The sequence below is a fragment of the Myxine glutinosa genome, chromosome 5 (assembly GCF_964187855.1).
Source record: "Myxine glutinosa chromosome 5, kmMyxGlut1.1, whole genome shotgun sequence".
NCBI classification, from domain to species: Eukaryota; Metazoa; Chordata; class Myxini; order Myxiniformes; family Myxinidae; genus Myxine; species Myxine glutinosa.
The window spans coordinates 54,524,605-54,545,691 of NC_136265.1; the positions used below are offsets into that span (position 1 = coordinate 54,524,605).

The following is a 21,087-nucleotide window of genomic DNA, read 5'->3' on the forward strand; positions in this document are numbered from 1 at the left end:
GATTGGCGGTGAAGAGACGGCAGACTTAGAAAAGCAATCGCGGGAGGAAGAAATGGAATATGTACAAAGTCTGCATTCGCATTGTGATGCCATGCTGCCTAACCAAAATGAAAGTTTGTAGATGCGGTTAGAGGAGAAAAGAATCCCGAAGGTGAGTAGGGCTGTGTATGGCGCGAAAAGGTTTGGCGCGAAAGGATTTTTCGCACGCTTGGGATCCCTACGTCACCCGAGCACTTGTGGAAGGTCCGTGGTGAGGTGTATGAAGGTGAATGGCGCGCGTGTGCGTACGGCGCTGGTGCGCGAGTGTGTTACAGAGAATGAGGGTGAGTGCACAATGGAGTGTGTGTGGGAAGAGTGTGTTGAAACGGAGTGTGAAACAGAGTGCCGGACAGAGTGTGCGATGGTTGTGGAGAGTGTGCGGGGATGCACACCAGAGCACGTGATTGGGTGTGCAGAAGGAGATTGCACACCCGTGGGTAGGTGTGCGCTGAGTGGGTGTATGCAGGAATGCACACCCATGATTGTTACAGAGGATGTAACGGAGTGCGTGAGTGGAATGAGTGCGCCAGGATGTGCGCGAGGGTGTGTAACGGAGTGGGTGCGCCTGAGTGGTGTGCACCTGAGTGTGTAAGAAAAAAGAGTGCACGGAGAGAGAGTGCAGTAATAGAATGCATGGAGTGTATGGGAGGCGCTGGAGCGCCTTGGTGTACGAGTGAGAAATGGGTCGCGTGGTGTGAGAATGCGACTCAGGCATCGACGCAGACCGGGGCAGCGTTTAGGCCGACGGATAGCCGACGCGAGCTCTCGGGGCGTGGTGCGCTTTGTGTGCTGCGGGAGCCGACGGGGATCGTTTCCGCGGCGCTCTCGCAAGGAGCGCCGTGCATGATTCGGGCCGGGCCCCGCCCTGTATGGTCAGTGCCGTGCCATGGCGCAAGGGGCGAACGGCACAATTCCGGGGGAGGAAGGCCAGGTTGGACCTTCGCCCCCTGGCGGGCGCGGTGCTCCGGCCAGGGGAGGTTGGGTCATCATGGCGGAGACCGAAAGGCCCCGCGCCGAGATGGTTCCTGGAACCTCGGTCCGAGTATGCCTCCTCCCCAGAATCGAAAATGCCGGACGGACCCAACCAACAGGAGACTGACCATCCGCATGCATTGCTCGGCTTTGTGAAGCCGAGCTGAAATGACAATGTATTTCCGCACCGAGAGGCTCGAGTATAGTGAACAAATAGCAGTAGTGATGGCGAATGGTAGTTTACCATTCACGACTTTTGGGGCAGAGGAGCAGTAGTTTATGGGGGTTTGGCAGTATGAACTAGCCAGGGCGGGCTAGGATAATTGATAGGGATTTAGAAGTGACTTTATGAGACTTGATATTTAAGTAGAGACATTGATACAGGTAGAGGGGACGTAGAGAGATTAGGTGGATGATAATGACGAGGGATGTGCTTAGTGTAAAGGGAAGATGGGGAAAGCACAAGTATTGGGGGAAATAGCTAGTCAGATGATGCTGTGTGTGTGAGAGTGAGGATGCGCTTTAGGTGCAAATGATGAATTGAGAATGAGAATCTTTGTGGTGAGAGTGAGCAAATGAGGCTGTGTGTGTGTGTGTGTGTGTGTGTGTGTGTGTGTGTGTGTGTGTGTGTGTGTGTGTGTGTGTGTGTGTGTGTGTGTGTGTGTGTGTGTGTATGAGTGGAGTATTGTAGTACATGTGTAATGGTGTTGAGTGAATGGCTTGCATGGTGTGCAAGTGGAGAATGGTTGTGTGGAATAAATGGTGTGGAGTAAATGGTGTGTGGAATGAGTGGTGTGGAGTGCATGGTGCGAAGGAGTGAATAGGGGGAGGATGGACCCCTTCACGAATACCCGGGGATGGTAGTTTAAAGTTAGGTAGAGGGAGTAGGTAAATTTATTGGATATTGACATCTGTGGTGCGTGTAGTAGCAATGTATTGCTTTGAGGTGGAGATGGCTGGGCGTGTGGGCTTAATTGGTAAGTATAGTTATTGGGGCACTCCGCCACTGGTAGTCTGTCAGCCAGGTGAGGCCGCAGGTAGGCTCTGGGAGCCAGGTAGCGTTCAAGTAGAGTTCAGCGGGGCCCGAGGATCCGAGGAGAGGACCCGGGTAGCCCAATGCCAGAGAGGGCATCACGGGGTGAGAGAGAGCCAGGAGGGCCTTCCCCAGGTTAGGGTAGTTGAGGAGCTAGGCAAGCTCGGATGGCGACTTCAGTGGCGGAGGTGCGCAGGTAAGTAGGACTTGCTGGTAGAGCCACACGACCCAGCCCCGAAATTGTGCGAAGGCACAGTATTGAAAAAATTGGGGGGTGTGAGACCCCAAATTTGGTAAGACACCACAGGATGGTCAATGGGAATTGGTTTTTAGAACCACATAGTGTAAAGAGGCCAATTGGATTGGCAGGGCAAGACCCCGGGTAGTTTAAAGAGTTAATGTCAATTAGAAGGATAGTTAGGATGAAAATGTCTTCGCACCATACGCATCCACTCACCAATGTGACAGGACTCCACACCGAGTTTTGTAGATGATTTGGGATGGAAAGACGCATCATGACGTGGGTGAGACATTGTGTGTATTCCATCCCTTCCTTCTTGGGACGGATTGGGGACTAATTTGGTTTAGGGGGAGATATGGGAGACAAGACGGTAGAGACGGAATTTGTAAATTGTGTAAATACGGGGAAGAGCAAGGGTAGTGTAGATTGACATGGGGGGTTACGTACGGCTAGGGACGAGCTTTCTCCGCTCGCTCTCCCGCGCCCCTCATGTCGCATTACCTTGTGGTGACGTGTACCCTTGTGCCCTTTCCCCGCTAACCTCTGCTTTGTCTTTCCTCCCCACCCATGGACCCATTACCTTTTGTTGAGGGGAGTGTGCAGGTGCCCTGAGCTGTGCGGCTGCACTCTTGTGCTGCACCCTGCTGCCTGTTGCCTGCACCGGTACACAATATGGACCACACGTTCTGTTCTGTGGCCTGGCACCTTTGCTGGGCAGACAATCGCGGCAAACATTACCTTGCCCTGCGGACCACTGTTTTTAAGTGGCATCAATGCCATGCAGTTGGACCACCTAAGATGGCCCTGCTGGCCAAAATAAAAAGCGGACACGGTTTGTGCCTTTTTATTAATCTTTGGTGTGTCAGGACAAGAAGACATTAAGTTTGACGATGACACACCAAAGACGAAGGAAGAAGACGTTGCAGCCCAGCAGCCAGCGAAGCACAAGGCATCGTTCATTATTTTTGAAATGTGATTGTGCATTTTGATGATTGTGCATTTTGGTGCTTTTTGTGCATTTTTTTTTGTTTATTTTTGTGCATATGGCATATGTGTATGGTGCATATGTGTATGGTGTATTGGTGCAGTGCATTGCATTTGTGTTTCCTCTTTTCAAAATTCCTTTTCTCTCCCACAAAAAGAACAGGTCCTGGGTTGTAGTATTGTAAATAAGTAGGGTCTTGTAAATAACATGCTCCCCACCGGCTTTATGTGTAGTTTGAGGATTCTTTCCGTAATTCGGTTAATTGTGGGCGTGAGTCAGTTAGTTAGTACACAACGCAGTAGGTGGGACATATCTAGTGTTTAAAACTGTCGCACCCAGGGTGTTAGGCTAAATGTAGAGGGTAACCACACCTAAGTGTCACACTAATTGTTAAAAAGTAGTCCTGACCCTTGCATCAGAACCGGTCGGGCTCACTGGTATGTGGGTTCGGCTCGGGAACGAGCCTGGCAAAGGAGGGGTGCAGTGTTGCGGTTATGAGAAAGTGTACATATTTGATTAATAAAGGTTAAAGGTTTTGCCCCCATAGTTAGTCCACATGCGACACGTAGGTCACCTTAGAACATTAGTTATTTCTTAGTATATGTGAGATAAGGCCATTTCCAATAGTTATCATCTGCGTTGTGTAAAACAAATAAGAATAGGCCCGTTCCAATGTGCCTCCACCCTCCAAATTCCACCTCGTTGGGCAGAATCCATCCCGCCCCCCATTTGACAACTCGCAGTTTGTTACGCTTAGGATGCTCGCAGTTGTTACGCTTTGGCTACCAGCAGCGTTTGCTGCTCTTGGTTTGCTGGTTTGCTGGAACTAGCCCAGTGACACGAGGTAGGCCCAAAAAGGGGGTTGAGCGGCCGCGAGGCTGAGATAGGATCGGCAGCAGGGGGGACGGTAAGGGCCACCAGCCAATCAGGGCTGAGGCGACATCGCCTGCCAGGGTGTGGCTAGAGGTTCGAGAGAGTTCGCTAAGCGGCGCTATATAAACGCACGTGCAAAGCCCTCTAAAAAGGACTTGCACTTCTGATTGAGAGAATTGAGATCCCACCAAGGACTTACGCAACAGCGCTCGTGCAGAAGGACTGACGCGCTTTACCAACGAGGACTCGGGGGCTGATGTAGCGGCACTCATTGGAGAGGACTGTGCGGAGAGGGCTGATGCGCTTTGATCAAGAGGACTGTCACGTTCGGCTTTGGGTTGCTGAGATCGCCAGTATAACCGCCAGCCGGTTCGTTTATTACGTACGCGGCTAAGCCGTGCAATAATCGCCAGCTTACCGATCCCCCCCATATAATTGTCCAATCCGCACCACCGACACGTGGAGATCTTGCCTGCTGTCTACCATCTTCACCGCCGTACGAGTCGGGGACCGGAGCGAGCTGTGGGCGCCATCTGTGGACCCTCAACCCGACCATCTACAATCCCCGTGTGAGTCTGAGTCTGAGTGTGAACGGGCCCGTGTCTAGGGATAAGTTAAGACTGTTATAAGGCTGCCCTGTGTGTACTTCTCTTCCTTCCCGTACAATTGTAAATAAACCAATCTGCTCTTCCTGTCTTTCCTGATTCGACCGTTTTAGTGATTTCTCCATTGGGTAAGCGTGGCACGATCACAACCGCTCCAATCGGGTTAGTTCCTGTTAACGGCCCGAATCGCGGCTCGCTATCGCTCGGCATGTCCACTGAAACCGTGGTTCGGGTGGGGTTATTTCCTTGCTTCCTGGGAGGCGCTGGTACTTAGGTAATAGGACTAATTCGACCTACCACCCTATTCAGTGCTGACCGGAAGGAACGTGATAGCCCCGGATCGCGTCGGCTAGTAAAAGACAAGGGGATTAATCCCCCCTTGATAAGGGAGAGGCCGACGTTTCGAGATCCGCAACAATATATACTGTATATATACACATACTTGCGTGGATTGGCTCCCTATGCTCACCTCACCTCACTACACGTCGTCACTGCAGAGGCATAGGCTTGTTTAAACTGAGGATGATCTGACAACTTGAGTTGCTGTATTGTCATGATTTACACAAATAATAATACAAACATTTCTTTTGTACACATTTATTTGTAATATTGGTGATATTATTTATTTGTAATTTACTTGTAATCAAAAAAGGCCCAAGTGGTGTAAAGCACGACTGTTTTCGCCCAGTAAACGAGTGGCTGTGATCCTTGCACTGTCTCTCTTTCTAATCTTGTCTTGCTTTCTTGTGAATGTCTGATGGGTGCCCTGTATTGTGTAATAGCTGGTGGTTTAGGCCTAGGTTAAGTTCTGCATCTCGTATGTTTTCTTTCTTGCTTGTAAATATCGCTGCACTCTTCATTGATTGCAATAGCTGTACATTTTGATTTTGCATTTCCCCATTGTTCCCTTTGTGTGTACCCTCTCCTCCCACCTTGAACATTAAAGTCCTTGAGTAAAGCTCGGTCACCCTCAATAAAGATCTAATTAAGATAATATTCGTGCATAATCGAGGGCGCGTATCCCGGCCAGAAGGCCACGTGACATTCAGTTCAACGGTATTAGACAGCAGACACTGAAGCATGTGGTTAACTGATTGGCACTTGCGGTTGACTCACAACCTGCTGCAGCACAAAGTTATTGCGTGGTAGCCTCAGGCCCGGCAAGTATGGGGGGAACTGAGGCTACCCCTCTCTTAGTAGACCCAAAACCCGTGGCCATAACAACTGAGGTTTGAGGTCCTCAATGCCAGACATAATTCAGAGCCGTCTCCCTCGACATATCTCGTGCCTTAGATACAGTCCGGCGCCCCGCCCTGCTCACCAAACTCTCCTCTTATGGTATCCATGGAAATCTCCACGCATGGCTCATGGACCTACCATCCTGTCATAGTCAACGTGTGGCTCCAAATGGAATTCTCTCATCTCTTCTTTCTGTCCAGGCTGGAGTTGCTCAAGGCAATGTTCTGGTCTTCATCAATGATCTCTCCGACTCTCTGAAAAAGCCTCGCTATCTTTTTGCTGATGACTCCACTCTCTGTCACACCTTATCTAAACCCTCAGATTGGCAGGCAGCAGCCTCTTCACTCCCTGCAGACCTGGATAAAATCACAAGCTGGTCACACACGTGTAACATGTCTTTAAATCCTGACAAATCTCACACTCTCACTTTGTCTCTCCGAAAAGACCGTCTGGAAAACCCTCCCATCTACTTTCTCAACAATCCTATCGAAGAAGTTCTGTCACTCAAGCTTTTGGGTCTCACTATCTGCCATGATCTTTCCTGGGAAACGCAACATTTCCAAGCTCCCTCCAAAGGCAGTTGCCGACTGGGCATCCTCTGTCGTGTGAAGTCCTTTCTTTGCACACATGAGCTCCTCACCACATACAAAGCTTTCATCTGCATCTCAATGGAATACTGCTCTCCCCTCTGGGCTGGTGCTCCTGTCTCACACCAGGCTCGACTTCACGCTGTAGAAATTAAAGCCTTCAGAATCATTGGTATCTCCCACAATGAATCTGATTCTGAGGGCCTTTCAGACTCACCACAGGCAGGTTGGTGGTCTTTCTGTCTTCTACCGACTCCTCTCCGTCCTAGCACCCTATGCTCTGTCTGTGCTCTGTCCCCCAAATATTCCTGCAGGATGCACAAGGTCTGCCTTCAACCCTCTTCTGGTGAAACTGCCAAAATCAAGACTCTGCTCAACTTCACTCCTTCATTCCTATTTTCTCCTGCCTTTGGAACAAACACCGATGCTCTTCAATCCCACTCCTCCCTCCAGTTCTTCAAAACGGCTGTTCACCACCATCTCTTATCTCTCATCCAAAAACTTTATCTTTTCTACCCCCGTTAATACACCCCAAATTCACCTTTTTAAATTCTGTTTTATTTCCTGAAAGTTCCAGTAGTGTACATTTGTTTATCCTTTGTGCCCCTCCTCAGCCCTCTCCCTTCCATAGATCTCCTGATGTCCCTGTTCTTTACTGTTGCTCTTCCCTCTCTCTCCCATGCTTGTCTCCCATTCCTTTATTATATGTTCTATGTGTTGGCTCTTACACGAGCACTGACTTTGTATACAATATGGTACTAGCGTCAATTTTTTTTTTTTCCTATTCCTTTGTGGGTGCCTAAAACACTTCCCTGCATTTGCTTTGTACTGGGGGAAAAAAACCCAAAAATATTTATATCCATGACATGACGAAAAGTATGTGGACACCCGAACTTCAAACTTCTCACTCTTCTGGGAAGGCTTTCCACTAGATGTTGGAACATTGCTGTGGGGATTTGCTTCCATTCAGCCACAAGAGCATTAGTGAGGTCGGGCACTGATGTTGGGCGATTAGGCCTGGCTCGCAATTGGCATTCCAATTAATCCCAAACGTGTTTTATGGGGTTGAGGTCAGGGCTACGTGCAGACCAGTCAAGTTCTTCCACACCGATCTCGACAAACCATTTCTGTATGGACCTCGCTTTGTGCATGGGGGCACTGTCATGCTGAAACAGGAAAGGGCTGTCCTCAAACTGTTGCCACAAAGTTGGAAGCACACAATCATCTAGAATGTCATTGTATGAATGAATGAATGAATGAATGAATGATTGTTTTAAGGCCATTTTCCCCGCTATAGCGGGGGTTAGCCTTGCGGGCCCCATGACAATCATGGTTACCTTTTTGAGGCAATGTTTTTATGGCCGGATGCCCTTCCTGACGCCAACCCTTGGTCACGCTCTTCGATGCGCAGGGATACGGTGTACCTATTCTAAATTGGGGTACACACCGTGATCATTCATCCCAGCAAGCTGGTACTCAATTTGCCGACCTCGGAAGGATGACAGGCTGAGTCAACCCCCCTGGCGTTAATTCAGCGATCGACCGGGATTCGAACTCAGGATCTTAGGATCCCAAGCCGGCACCCTAACCGCTAAGCCAACACCAGGGATCAAATTTATCATTGTATGCTATAGCATTAAGATTTCCCTTCACTGGAACTCAGCGGCCGAGCCCGAACCATGAAAAACAGCCACAGACCATTATTCCTCCTCCACCAAACTTTACAGTTGGCACTATGCTTTCAGGCAGGTAGCGTTCTCCTGGCATCCGACAAACCTAGATTCGTCCATCGGATTGCCAGATGGTGAAGCGTGATTCATCACTCCAGATAATGCGTTTCCGCTGCTCCAGAGTCCAACGACGGCGAGCTTTACACCACTCCAGCCGACTCCTGGCATTGCGCATGATGAACTTAGTCTTGTGTGTGGCTGCTCGGCCATGGAAACCCATTTCATGAAGCTCCCGACAAAATGTTGTTGTGCTGACTTTGCTTCCAGAGGCAGTTTGGTACACGGTAGTGAGTGTTGCAACCGAGGACAGACGATTTGTGCACTATGCGCGTCAGCACTCGGCGGTTCCGTTCCGTGAGCTTGTGTGTGGCCTATCACTTCACGGCTGAGCTGTTGTTGTTCCTAGACGTTTCCACTTCACAATAACAGCATTTACAGTTAGTTGACTGGGGCAGCTCTAGCAGGGCAGAAATTTGACGAACTGACTTGTTGGAAAGGTGGCATCCTATGACGGTGTCATGTTAAAAGTCACTGAGCTCTTCAGTATGACCATTCTACTGCCAATGCTTGTCCATACTTTTGGTCATGGTGTAGTGCATGTAGTATATATATACACACATGCCCTACACTTGCGCCCTACTAGGTTGAGATGGTTGGGTCATGTGTTGCGGAAGGATGGAAGTAACTGGTTGAGAAGAGTTATGTAAATGAATGTTGAATGAAGTGGAGGATGGGGAAGACCGAGAAAGACTTGGCTAAAGGTGGTGAAATAAGAAATGCGGGCAAGGGGGTTAACAAGGGGAGATGTAGAAAATAGGGCAAAATGGAGAAGATTGTCATGGGACCCGCAAGGCTAACCCCCGCTCTAGCAGGGAGAATGGCCTTAAAATGCCTGTTGTTTTGTACACTTACGCACTACATCTGGCAAATAAAACACATATACTTCTTCATGCAGCTGAATGAATCAAATTGTCGCCCCTTTATATGATCTATTCTGGAGCATTCCTTGGTTCCTCCTTAGAACACAAGGGTAGACCAGCATGCACACGTGATTTTTTTTGAATTTGATTTTGTCTCTGCTTTTCTTTTGTTTGGCATTTTCTACATGAATGGAATGCCCCTTCTTTTCTCTACTTTGCCACATGGCACATAGCATTTATAAAGACGCCTTTTCTATGCCCCTCGCATTTTTTCCAAGAATCCTCAGTTTAAACAAGCTAGTGCCTCTGCGGCGATGTGTGGTGAGGCGAGTGCAGTGAGCCGATCCACACCTATACCTATATCCACACCTATATCCACACCTATACCTATAAAAGGCTCCCTCTTTTTTTGTATGTGTTGATGCACGGCCACATCTTTTAAGTTACCAACTCCAAACTCAGGGTACAAATAATATAATTTTGTGTGGAGGGTAACATAGGCAATGTGGCCGTGGCTTCACACGGGAGTGTGGGGGGCTATGAGAGGGTGGACTAAATTTTCTATGTAAATGCGTACTGTGTAGCACCACCTGGTGGTGGTGGCAGGAGTGCATTACAATTGGCTCTTTACCTGGGCAACACTGAGGTGAAAGCACTCATTTCATGGGTAAATTTGTCCTCCATCTCCTCTCCTCCTTCCCTCCCCCATCCCTCTCCCCTCCCCTTTTCCCCTTGACTGCCCCCTCCCCTCACTCCTCCCTCCCCTCTTCCATCCTCTTCTCCTCCTCCTCCTCCTCCCTTACTCCCCCCTTTCCCTAACCCTCCTCTCCCCTCCACACCTCCTCTTCCTCTCCCTCCTCCCTTCCCTGCCACCCCTTCCCCACCCCCCTTTCCAGGCAATGCCGGGTACTTCAGCTAGTGTATACAGTGCATTCAGAAAGTATTCAGACCCCTTCACTTTTTCACATTTTGTTATGTTGCAGCCTTATGCTGAAATCGTTTAAATTCATTTTTTCCCTCATCAATCTACACTCAACACCCCACGATGACAAAGAGAAAACAGGATTTTAGAAAGTTTTGCAAATTTATTAAAAAGAAAAAACTGAAATATCACATTGACATAGTGCCTCCACCCTCATACCCTTTGCTATGACATTTTTAATTTAGCTCAGGTGCCTCATTGTCCCCGTCGCACCGCGGAGCGAAAGAGGGACTATGGTTTTCCCCTCCGTCCGTGTGTCCATGCGTGCGGGCGTGCGTGCGCACGTGCGTGCGTGCATAAGTGAAGGACCGCATTCGAATTTGGTGTGTGGGTGCAACCCACGTCAAAATCCAAGATCGCCGCCGCCATGTATGTCTGACGCCATGTATGTCTGAACCTTGTGAGCGGAATATCTTGAAAAATAAGTGAAGTACCAACTTCTAATCTGGTGTGTAGGTGTATCTAGGCATAAGGAAGAACCCTATTGAAAATTGGGTCGCCACGTCAAAATCCAAGATGGCCACCGCCATGTATGTCTGAACCTTGTGAGCTGAATATCTTGAAAAATAAGCGAAGTACCAACTTCTAATCTGGTGTGTGGGTGTACCTAGGCATAAGGAAGAACCCTATTGAAAATTGGGTCGCCACGTCAAAATCCAAGATGGCCACCACCATATGTATGTCTGAACCTTGAGCGAAATATCTTGAAAAATAAGGGAAGTACCAACTTCTAATCTGGTGTGTGGGTGTGTGTATCTGGGCATATGGAAGAACGCTATTGAAAATTGGGTCGCCACGTCAAAATCCAAGATGGCCACCGCCATGTATGTCTGAACCTTGTGAGCAGAATATCTTGAAAAATAAGCGAAGTACCAACTTCTAATCTGGTGTGTGGGTGTATCTGGGCATATGTAAGAACGCTATTGAAAATTGGGTCGCCACGTCAAAATCCAAGATGGCCACCGCCATGTATGTCTGAACCTTGAGCGGAATATCTTGAAAAATAAGCGAAGTACCAACTTCTAATCTGGTGTGTGGGTGTATCAAGGCATAAGGAAGAAAGCTATTGAAAATTGGGTCACTACGTCAAAATCCAAGATGGCCCACCTTGCCTCTTCCACTTTGTCAACTCGCATCACTTCACCGACGGGGGACCTAGGCATAACGTTTGTTTCTCTTCATCATCTTTGAGATGTTTCTGCACCTTCATTGGAGTCCACCTGTGGTAAATTCAATTGATTGGACATGATTTGGAAAGGCACACACCTGTCTATGTAAGGTCTCCCAGCTGACAATGCATATCAGAGCACAAACCAAGCCATGAGGTCGAAGGAACTGCCTGCATAGCTCACAGACAGGATGGTGTCGAGGCACAGATCTGTGGAAGTCTACAAAAAAATTTCAGCTGCATTGAAGGTTCCCAAGAGCACAGTGGCCTCCATAATTCTTAAATGGAAGAAGTTTGGAACAACCAGGACTCTTCCTAGATCTGGCCGCCCGGCCAAACTGAGCAATCAGGGGAGAAGGGCCTTGGTAAGAGAGGTGACCAAGAACCCGGTGGTCACTCTGGCTGAGCTCCAGAGATCCTGTGTGGAGATGGGAGAAACTTCCAGAAGGACAACTATCACTGCAACACTCCACCGATCTGGGCTTTATGGCAGAGTGGCCAGAAAGAAGCCAAACAGTTCAATCTTGGTTTCATCAGACCACAGAATCTTGTTTCTTACAGTCTGAGAGTCCTTTAGGTGCTTTTTTGCAAACTCCAAGCGGGCTTTCATGTGTCTTTCACTGAGGAGAGGCTTCCGTCTGGCCCTCGAGAGGGGGTGAGTTATTTTGCGTCCTCTGGGTCTTTTGGAACCTTTGGGTCCTCAGACTTTTGGGCCCTCAGACTTTTGGGTCATCTGGGTCTTTTGGGTCCTCGGGGTATTTTGGGTCATCTGGATCATTTGGATCCTCGGGGACTTTTGGGACTTTTTAGACCTCTGGGATTTTTAGGGGTTTTGGGGTCTTGAGGATCTTAGGAGTCTTAAATTGTCTTCAAAGGTCGAAGCGGTCTCAGCAATCTATAGAGTTAAAAGGTACATTTCAATAGTTCGCAATATGTCATGAATTAATAGACGTATGTAATTAATAGACACGAAAAGTATTCCACACACACACACAAAACTCATCCTTTTATCGTCGATCAAATCTAATGAATGTTTTGCAAGAATTCCCTTTTGCGACTACGATGAAGGAAAGGAAGTAATGCATGTAAGGCACAAAATGTAGTATTGCAGTCCCAAATGCAACAGGCCTCATGCCCATGAAGTTTGAATCTTTCCCACGCTTTTAATCATTCAACCTCATTATTTTATTTTTTGCCTTGGAGAAGTGATATTTTCTGGTAGACCTAATTATTAAGAAATTTGTTAAAAGCCTTGGCCTCGATCCAAATTTATTGTGCTTCCTCCATCATGTGGGGCTTCCACTATGCGTCTCTCTCTCTCTCTCTCTCTCTCTCTCTCTCTCTCTCTCTCTCTCTGTCTCTGTCTCTGTCTCTGTCTCTGTCTCTGCCCTCAAACTCGCATCGTTCCCTTCTGAGCCAATGGCAGAGTTTTTTTTCAATGGCGGATCAAGATTTTTGAAATGTCATTGGGTTCTCAGTCTCTACCTGTACTTTTTGTACCCAGTGTGCAGTGCAAGTGTGATCCTTTTGAAGGTGTTTGTTTCATTTCAATTTAGTTAGTCAGTCCAGGAAGGAGTGTAGGGATTGAGCTGGATAACCGTTCAATGCAAGGCCTTGTTTGATAGGTTTGCTACAACACGATGGACACGTTTTCTCCTGGGCAGGAAGGAGTCATGTAAAAGGGATTTACGCTGATTTTACTCATTATGCTGATGATGTGCTCGGGATGTAAAAGGACTTCGTGTTTGCTCACCTTTCTTCTCTGCTCCCCCACCCTCCATTTCTCCTCTTTCTGCACTTGGTTTCTGATTTTCACATCATACTTCGATTTTCATTTCTACCTTTGCTTCTTGCCACCTCCTGGTTATTTATTTATTTTATTTTCTACTTTTTTGCGCAGTTGTCCTCTTGGTGCCCTTCACTCCGTAGACTGAAGTCTATTCGCTCTTTGCGTGAGCTTTGGATCCTTCCTGTCATCTTGCCTTGAAGCACTCAAATCCGAAATGGTGCTGTCTGAGACTGGTGTTGATCGGAGTTCGTGAAAGTCTCCGTGATCACCGCACACTACCATTTTTGACCGGTAGTCCAGGCTAAAGTCCTTTTAAAGAGATCGCCACCTCCTTAGAAAATTTTTTTCATTAAATGTAGTTGGTCTTTGTTTTAAATATTGAAGTTTCTGCAGACCATGCAAGGCGAGAAGCCGACGCGTCATCGCATCCCTATGTAATCCGCATCTTCTACCGACTCCTCTCCGGCCTTGCCCCCCCCCCCCCCCTCCAGCTCTCTCTGGGCTCTGTCCCCCAAATATTCCTACAGGTCGCACAAGATCTGCCTGCAACCCTCTTATGGTTAAACTGCCAAAATCGAGACTCTGCTCATATTCACTCTTTCATTCCTCTTTTCTCCCGCCTCTGGAACAAACTCCCTCACTCTCTTCAATCCCACTCCTCCCTCCAGGTCTTTAAAACGGCTGTTCACCACCATCTCTTATCTTCCCCCATCCAAAACCATGATCTTTTGTACCCCTGCTAATTTCATCCCAAATCCACTTTTTTGAGGTGCCGACTTCTTTCCTGGAAGTCCTTGGTGTCCTTGCGTTTTATACCTATCCTGTCTCCCCCCAGGCCCTCTCCCTCCCATACATCTCCCGATGTCCCTGCTCTCAAATGTTGTGTTTGTGTGCTTCCCATCTCTCCCCATCTTGTTGACCGCTCCCCTTTTTATATACTTTGTTTGTTTGTTTGTTTGATTTGTTTGTTTGATAAATGTTAGCTCTTTCACGAGCCTAGACTCTGTATACCAAAAAAAAAAATTAAATTTTTTTTTTGAAAGTCCTATTGATCCGAAGTTTTGCTCCTGTGGTTGAAATCCCCATCCCTCCAACATTATCTGACCCCGTTGCTTTGATCACTCGGTCATAAAGATGACACCACGCTGGGATCCAACGTTCATTCCCTCAAGCTTCCAGACTCTCCTTTTACGATACTCCTTTCGCCTTCCTGGCATTCCTACCTTCATTTACTTATTCCCCATCTTCCCGTCCTCTCCTCCGCCTTTACTGTTCAATGCACCTGCCGCCAAGTCTTTACATCTCATTTTTACAAATGGAGTCGGTGAGGGCTGATAACGGGGGGGCGGGTGGGTGGGTGGCCGAGCATTTGAAGGCAAAAACACAACGTTGGCAGAAAAGGTCGTTGGCCTTGTGATGAAGGTAATGATAATGGGGATTGTTAGACTTTCTCCAGGTGTTTTCGCTTTTCCTCGTGCGTGTGTGGCCTTTTTCTGCTGCCTCGTATCTTTCCTTGGCTTTTTGAACTCGGTCCCGCATTTTTGTTCCCCTTTTTCCTCTCGGCTCGAGTTTTTATCCTCTGCCTCCTGTCCGATATTATTTCCCTGTTGGTCAAACACACGACGTTAACTACTTAACCACTGCATTCTGCATTAGAACCCCACGTGGTGCAGCCTGGACTTTGGACTCCTTCCAGAGCGTCTGGACACATCCGTTTCTCGGCTCGTGGTGCGAGTCTGGGCGTGCCAGGGTGAATCCTTTTGGCTCCTCCTCGAGTGGAATGTACACCTGGACGGCCTCAGTTACATCGGACCTCAGGTTGGTTTTCATCACAAAAATGTCGGCGGTTGATACGGCAAACGACGAAAATTTTAAGTATGTGGGGAAAAGTGGGTAGTCTTACAAGTAAATCCTAGGGATAGGAAAAGAGTAAACGAATATTGACCCCCAGATGCACCATTCTATCTCTGTCGAGGCCTCAAGTGTATGATTCCAGGTAGAGATTTGCATTTTGCGTTGCGATCGCTTCCTGAGTGTTGTAGCCTCATGATCTGGGCAACCTTGAGACTCCGATATCACGACATCCTCTCGCCCCGTTGCTCGGTGTCTCTGCCGATGAACATGAGTTGCGAGACGGGGTCATGGGTTTGTGTATGCACTTTACACACTCCGCCGATGTGTTGACACCGTTTGTTTATTTTGAAGACTCGTGTCGGGGTCAAAGTGTAGTCGTTTATGAAAGCCGGTTCCTCGTTTGGAGACGTTGCATCGTCTTGCTCGGTTGCGTCGGATTTCTTGCATCTGATCTGGCGAAGCCCCGATTAATTACTCGACTTCATCTTCTTCTCTTGCTCGTTTGCGTTTGCGTTGCTGTATTTACTTTTATCTTCGTTTATTTTACTCTTGTCGCGAAGGTCCGCCATTCCGACGTGTCGCTTTCTGTTCCATCAGATCAAGGCCGATGCTCCAAACTCCCTCATCTTTGGCCTGACCGATGGATACTATAGAGCACCAGCATTCGGGAAGGTTTGTCCTTTGTGAAATGAATTCACGTGGAAGTGGTGGTCGAGCTGGTGGGTTATCAGCCGAGGATTATTTGGTCCTGCCTCCATATAATCCCGCTCTCTCTCCCATTTTTCATACTCCAGCCTAAGTCCAGCACCAAGAATAGGCAGAGCCAACTACAGGTGGAGCCATCAGCCGTGCGTACATCTTACAGCGTCTTTTCCTTGCTCAGGTGACTCACTCCTTGGTTACTTTACATCCTTGTCTTCCCATTGGCCTCCCTTGCTCCTCGTCATCCTCTTTACCCTGCTACATTCCTTCCTGTATGGTATATGCATAGCTCCGCTTCCCCAAGACTCCCTTGTGCTAAAACTTGAACTGTGGCTAAGGCAGAGCAGGTGCCCAGATGTTAACTCCCAAGTGAAGCAATTTATAATGTTTGGTTGGTACAGTGAAGGCTAATTCGTTATTCTTCCTATGTACTCAAGAAATTTGGATTGGAGATCAAAAATGAAAATGACACGAGAGTACAGAAGGTCAGCTTTTATAATTTGGATTTTACATTTGTATTGGAACAAATGACTGACAGGTGTTAGGGTGGGTATCCTCTTGTTTGTTCAGGTGTTTCTTGTTGCATCAATTGTTCACACGTAAAAGAGCTGTGAATGTCCAGTCTTAGTTTGAGCCATTTCTTTTGTCATGGGAGTCTGCCTTTGGAGTCAGTCGGCTGCCTTGGGAGTCTGCCTTGGGAGTCTGCCTTTGGTGTCAGTAGGCTGCCTTGGGAGTCTGCCTTTCGAGTCAGTAGGCTGCCTCCTGAGTCTGCCTTTGGAGTCAGTAGGCTGCCTTGGGAGTCTGCCTTTGGAGTCAGTCGGCTGCCTTGGGAGTCTGCCTTTGGAGTCAGTCGGCTGCCTTGGGAGTCTGCCTTTGGAGTCAGTCGGCTGCCTTGGGAGTCTGCCTTTGGAGTCAGTAGGCTGCCTTGGGAGTCTGCCTTGGGAGTCAGTAGGCTGCCTCCTGAGTCTGCCTTTGGAGTCATTTGGCTGCCTTGGGAGTCTGCCTTTGGAGTCAGTTGGCTGCCTTGGGAGTCTGCCTTTGGAGTCAGTAGACTGCCTTGGGAGTCTGCCTTTGGAGTCAGTCGGCTGCCTCCTGAGTCTGCCTTTGGAGTCATTTGGCTGCCTTGGGAGTCTGCCTTTGGAGTCAGTCGGCTGCCTCCTGAGTCTGCCTTTGGAGTTAGTAGGCTGCCTTGGGAATCTTCCTTTGGAGTCAGTAGGCTGCCTTGGGAGTCTGCCTTTGGAGTCAGTAGGCTGCCTTTGGAGTCTGCCTTTGGAGTCAGTAGGCTGCCTCCTGAGTCTGCCTTTGGAGTCAGTAGGCTGCCTCCTGAGTCTGCCTTTGGAGTCAGTAGGCTGCCTCCTGAGTCTGCCTTTGGAGTCAGTAGGCTGCCTCCTGAGTCTGCCTTTGGAGTCAGTAGGCTGCCTCCTGAGTCTGCCTTTGGAGTCAGTAGGCTCCTTGGGAGTCTGCCTTTGGAGTCAGTAGGCTACCTTGGGAGTCTGCCTTTGGAGTCAGTAGGCTGCCTTGGGAGTCTGCCTTTGGAGTCAGTAGGCTGCCTTGGGAGTCTGCCTTTGGAGTCAGTAGGCTGCCTCCTGAGTCTGCCTTTGGAGTCAGTAGGCTGCCTCCTGAGTCTGCCTTTGGAGTCAGTTGGCTGCCTTGGGAGTCTGCCTTTGGAGTCAGTAGGCTGCCTTGGGAGTCTGCTTTTGGAGTCAGTAGGCTGCCTCCTGAGTCTGCCTTTGGAGTCAGTAGGCTGCCTCCTGAGTCTGCCTTTGGAGTCAGTAGGCTGCCTTGGGAGTCTTCCTTGGGAGTCTGCCTTTGGAGTCAGTAGGCAGCCTCCTGAGTCTGCCTTTGGAGTCAGTAGGCTGCCTCCTGATTCTGCCTTTAGAGTCAGTTGGCTGCCTTGGGAGTCTGCCTTTGGAGTCAGTAGGCTGCCTTGGGAGTCTTCCTTGGGAGTCTGCCTTTGGAGTCAGGCAGCCTCCTGAGTCTGCCTTTGGAGTCAGTAGGCTGCCTCCTGAGTCTGCCTTTGGAGTCAGTTGGCTGCCTTGGGAGTCTGCCTTTGGAGTCAGTCGGCTGCCTCCTGAGTCTGCCTTTGGAGTCAGTAGGCTGCCTTGGGAGTCTTCCTTTGGAGTCAGTAGGCTGCCTTGGGAGTCTGCCTTTGGAGTCAGTCGGCTGCCTCCTGAGTCTGCCTTTGGAGTCAGTAGGCTGCCTTGGGAGTCTTCCTTTGGAGTCTGTAGGCTGCCTTGGGAGTCTGCCTTTGGAGTCAGTAGGCTGCCTTTGGAGTCAGTAGGCTGCCTTTGGAGTCAGTTGGCTGCCTTGGGAGTCTGCCTTTGGAGTCAGTCGGCTGCCTCCTGAGTCTGCCTTTGGAGTCAGTAGGCTGCCTTGGGAGTCTTCCTTTGGAGTCAGTAGGCTGCCTTGGGAGTCTGCCTTTGGAGTCAGTCGGCTGCCTCCTGAGTCTTCCTTTGGAGTCAGTAGGCTGCCTTGGGAGTCTTCCTTTGGAGTCAGTAGGCTGCCTTGGGAGTCTGCCTTTGAAGTCAGTAGGCTGCCTTTGGAGTCAGTTGGCTGCCTTGGGAGTCTGCCTTTGGAGTCAGTAGGCTGCCTTTGGAGTCTGCCTTTGGAGTCAGTCGGCTGCCTTGGGAGTCAGTAGGCTGCCTTTGGAGTCAGTAGGCTGCCTTTGGAGTCAGTAGGCTGCCTTGGGAGTCTTCCGTTGGAGTCAGTAGGCTGCCTTGGGAGTCTGCCTTTGGAGTCAGTAGGCTGCCTTGGGAGTCTGCCTTTGGAGTCAGTAGGCTGCCTTGCGAGTCTGCCTTTGGAGTCAGTAGGCTGCCTTTGGAGTCAGTAGGCTGCCTTGGGAGTCAGTAGGCTGCCTTGGGAGTCTGCCTTTGGAGTCAGTAGGCTGCCTTGGGAGTCTGCCTTTGGAGTCAGTAGGCTGCCTCCTGAGTCTGCCTTTGGAGTCAGTAGGCTGCCTCCTGAGTCTGTCTTTGGAGTCAGTAGGCTACCTTGGGAGTCTGCCTTTGGAGTCAGTAGGCTGCCTTGGGAGTCTGCCCCCCCTCCCCCCCCTCCAGACTCAAATGCCATGGGCAAACTTTGGTACAGCATGGGTGGTGAAGTTTCATCGAAATCTTATGTGTAGTTTCAGAGAAGAAAGCAAATATATATTCTGGGGGTCAAACCTGGACCCACTTTGACCCCCCGTAGATCCGTAAAAGGGCAAAAATTTTTTTAGGCCGTGACCAAACTTTGGTACATCACGGGTGATGAAGGTTGTGGTACAGTGTCATCGAAATAGTGTGTGGAGTTTCAGAGGAAAAAGCAAATTCCTATTTTGGGGGGTCAAACCTGGATCCACTTTGACCCCCTTAGACCCCGACTTCTTTAATGCCGTGAACAAACTTTAGTCGCAACAGAATAATTATCATTTGTGCCAAATTTGGTCGCAATCCCTCCTCCCTCTTCCAATTCTTCTTCCTTGCTAAGGGAGAGTTGCGTGGAAAAATTGTCATTTTCCATGTGTAATAAATTGGCTTGTTGCTATATAAATAATTAATTCACTCATCACATTAATTTACTTTATCTTTGCTACATTCACGACATGAATTTATTCCTCAAACCTATTTAAAGCCCCAATTTGTCGTCATCGCACAATTTTTTTATTTTTAAATTTTTTTTATTTTAAATACAGAATTGAGGCTCGTTTAAGAGCTAACGCATTGAACATGAAAAGATGCACAGACACATAAAATATCCAATGAAGGGAGCGGGAGACAAGAGGGGGGGGGGGGGGGAGAGGGAAGTACACAAGCACAACAACAGAAGAGAACAGGGACGTCGGTAGATCTTTGGAAGGGGGAAGGCTGGGAGAGGAGGGAGAGGTACACGGTATAAAGCAAATGAACACATCTAGAAATTTCAGGAAGGAAGTTGGGGATTTAGAGGTGGATTTGGGGTGTTTTAACAGGGGTAGAAAAGATCAAGGTTTTGGATGGGGGAAGACAAGAGATGGCCGTGAACAGCTGTTTTCAAGACCTGGAGGGAGGAGTGGGATTGAAGAGAGTGAGGGAGTTTGTTCCAGATGCGGGAGAAAAGAGGAATGAAAGAGTGAATATGAGCAGAGTCTCGATTTTGGCAGTTTCACCAGAAGAGGGTTACTGGCAGATCTTGTGCGACCTGTAGGAATATTTGGGGGACAAAGCACAGACAGAGCAGGGGGAGCAAGGCTGGACAGGAGTAGGTAGAAGACAGAAAGACCACTTACCTGCCTGCGGTGAGAGAGAGAAAGGCCCTCAGAATTAGCTTCATCGCGGGAGATTCCAACGATTCTGAATGCTTTGCTTTCAATCGCGTGAAGCCGAGCTAGGTGTGAGGCAGGAGAACCAACCCAGAGGGGAGAGCAGTATTTCATCGAGCTGTGGATGAAAGCTTTGTATGTGGTGAGGAACTCAGAAGTGCCCAGAAAGGACTTCGCACGATGGAGGATGCCCAGTCGACGACTGGCTTTGGAGGCCAGCTTGGAAATGTGGTTTTCCAGGAAAGATCATGGCTCATAGTGAGACCCAAAAGCTTTGAGTGACAGAACTTCTTCAAGAGGATTGTTCAGAAAGTAGATGGGAGGGTTGTCCAGTCGGTCTTTTCGGAGGGACAAAGTGAGAGTTAGATTTGTCAGAATTGAAAGACATGTTCCACTTGTTTGACCAGTTTGTGATATTGTCCAGGTCTGCAGAGAGTGAGGAGGCTGCGGACTGCCGATCTGAGGGTTGGGATATGGAGCGGCAGAGAGTGGAGTCATCAGCAAAGAGATAGAGAGGATTTTCCAGAGAGTCGGAGAGATCATTAATGAAGACCAGAAAAAGCACAGGGCCCAGAACACTGTCTTGAGGAACTCCAGCCTGAACAGGAAGGGGAACAGAGAGAATTCCATTCAGGGCCACACGTTGACTGCGAGCAGAAAGGAAGTCTGCAAGCCATGTGTCGAAGTTTCCATGGATACCATAGGAGGAGAGGTTGGTGAGCAGGGCGGGATGCCAGACCGTATGAAAGGCATGAGATATGTCAAAGGAGACAGTTCTGATTTCCTGTTTGGCATTCAGGACCTCCATTCATTGTTGAGACAGCAGAAGCAGCATGTCCAGAGTAGAGTGACCTGGTCTGAAACCAAATTGTTGATCAGAGATCAAGCCATTGGAGAAGAGGAAGGATTTGATGTCAGAAGCGATGATCGAGTCCATGACGTTGCTGATTATCAGGAGCAGGCTGGTTGGTCTGTAGTTGCAAGGATCTGTTTTTGCACCTTTTTTGTGCAAAGCGGTGATGTTGGCTGATTTCCAAGCAGATGGCAGATGACCTTGAGCAAAAGAGAGGGTGAAGGGAACAGAGAGAGGGA

General features: G+C 48.8%; 1 protein-coding gene across 2 annotated transcripts in view; it reads left to right on the top strand.

Moving 5' to 3' along the window:
- The window catches only part of UVRAG (UV radiation resistance associated), a 96,131-nt gene that overhangs the window by 21,017 nt on the left and 54,027 nt on the right, over positions 1–21,087 (top strand). For both annotated transcript variants that reach the window (XM_068117052.2, XM_068117051.2), the window contains exons 4-6: positions 14,820–14,981; positions 15,615–15,689; positions 15,812–15,900. In XM_068117052.2, coding sequence (XP_067973153.2) covers positions 14,820–14,981; positions 15,615–15,689; positions 15,812–15,900 — 326 coding nt within the window. The remainder of the gene's footprint in view (positions 1–14,819; positions 14,982–15,614; positions 15,690–15,811; positions 15,901–21,087) is intronic.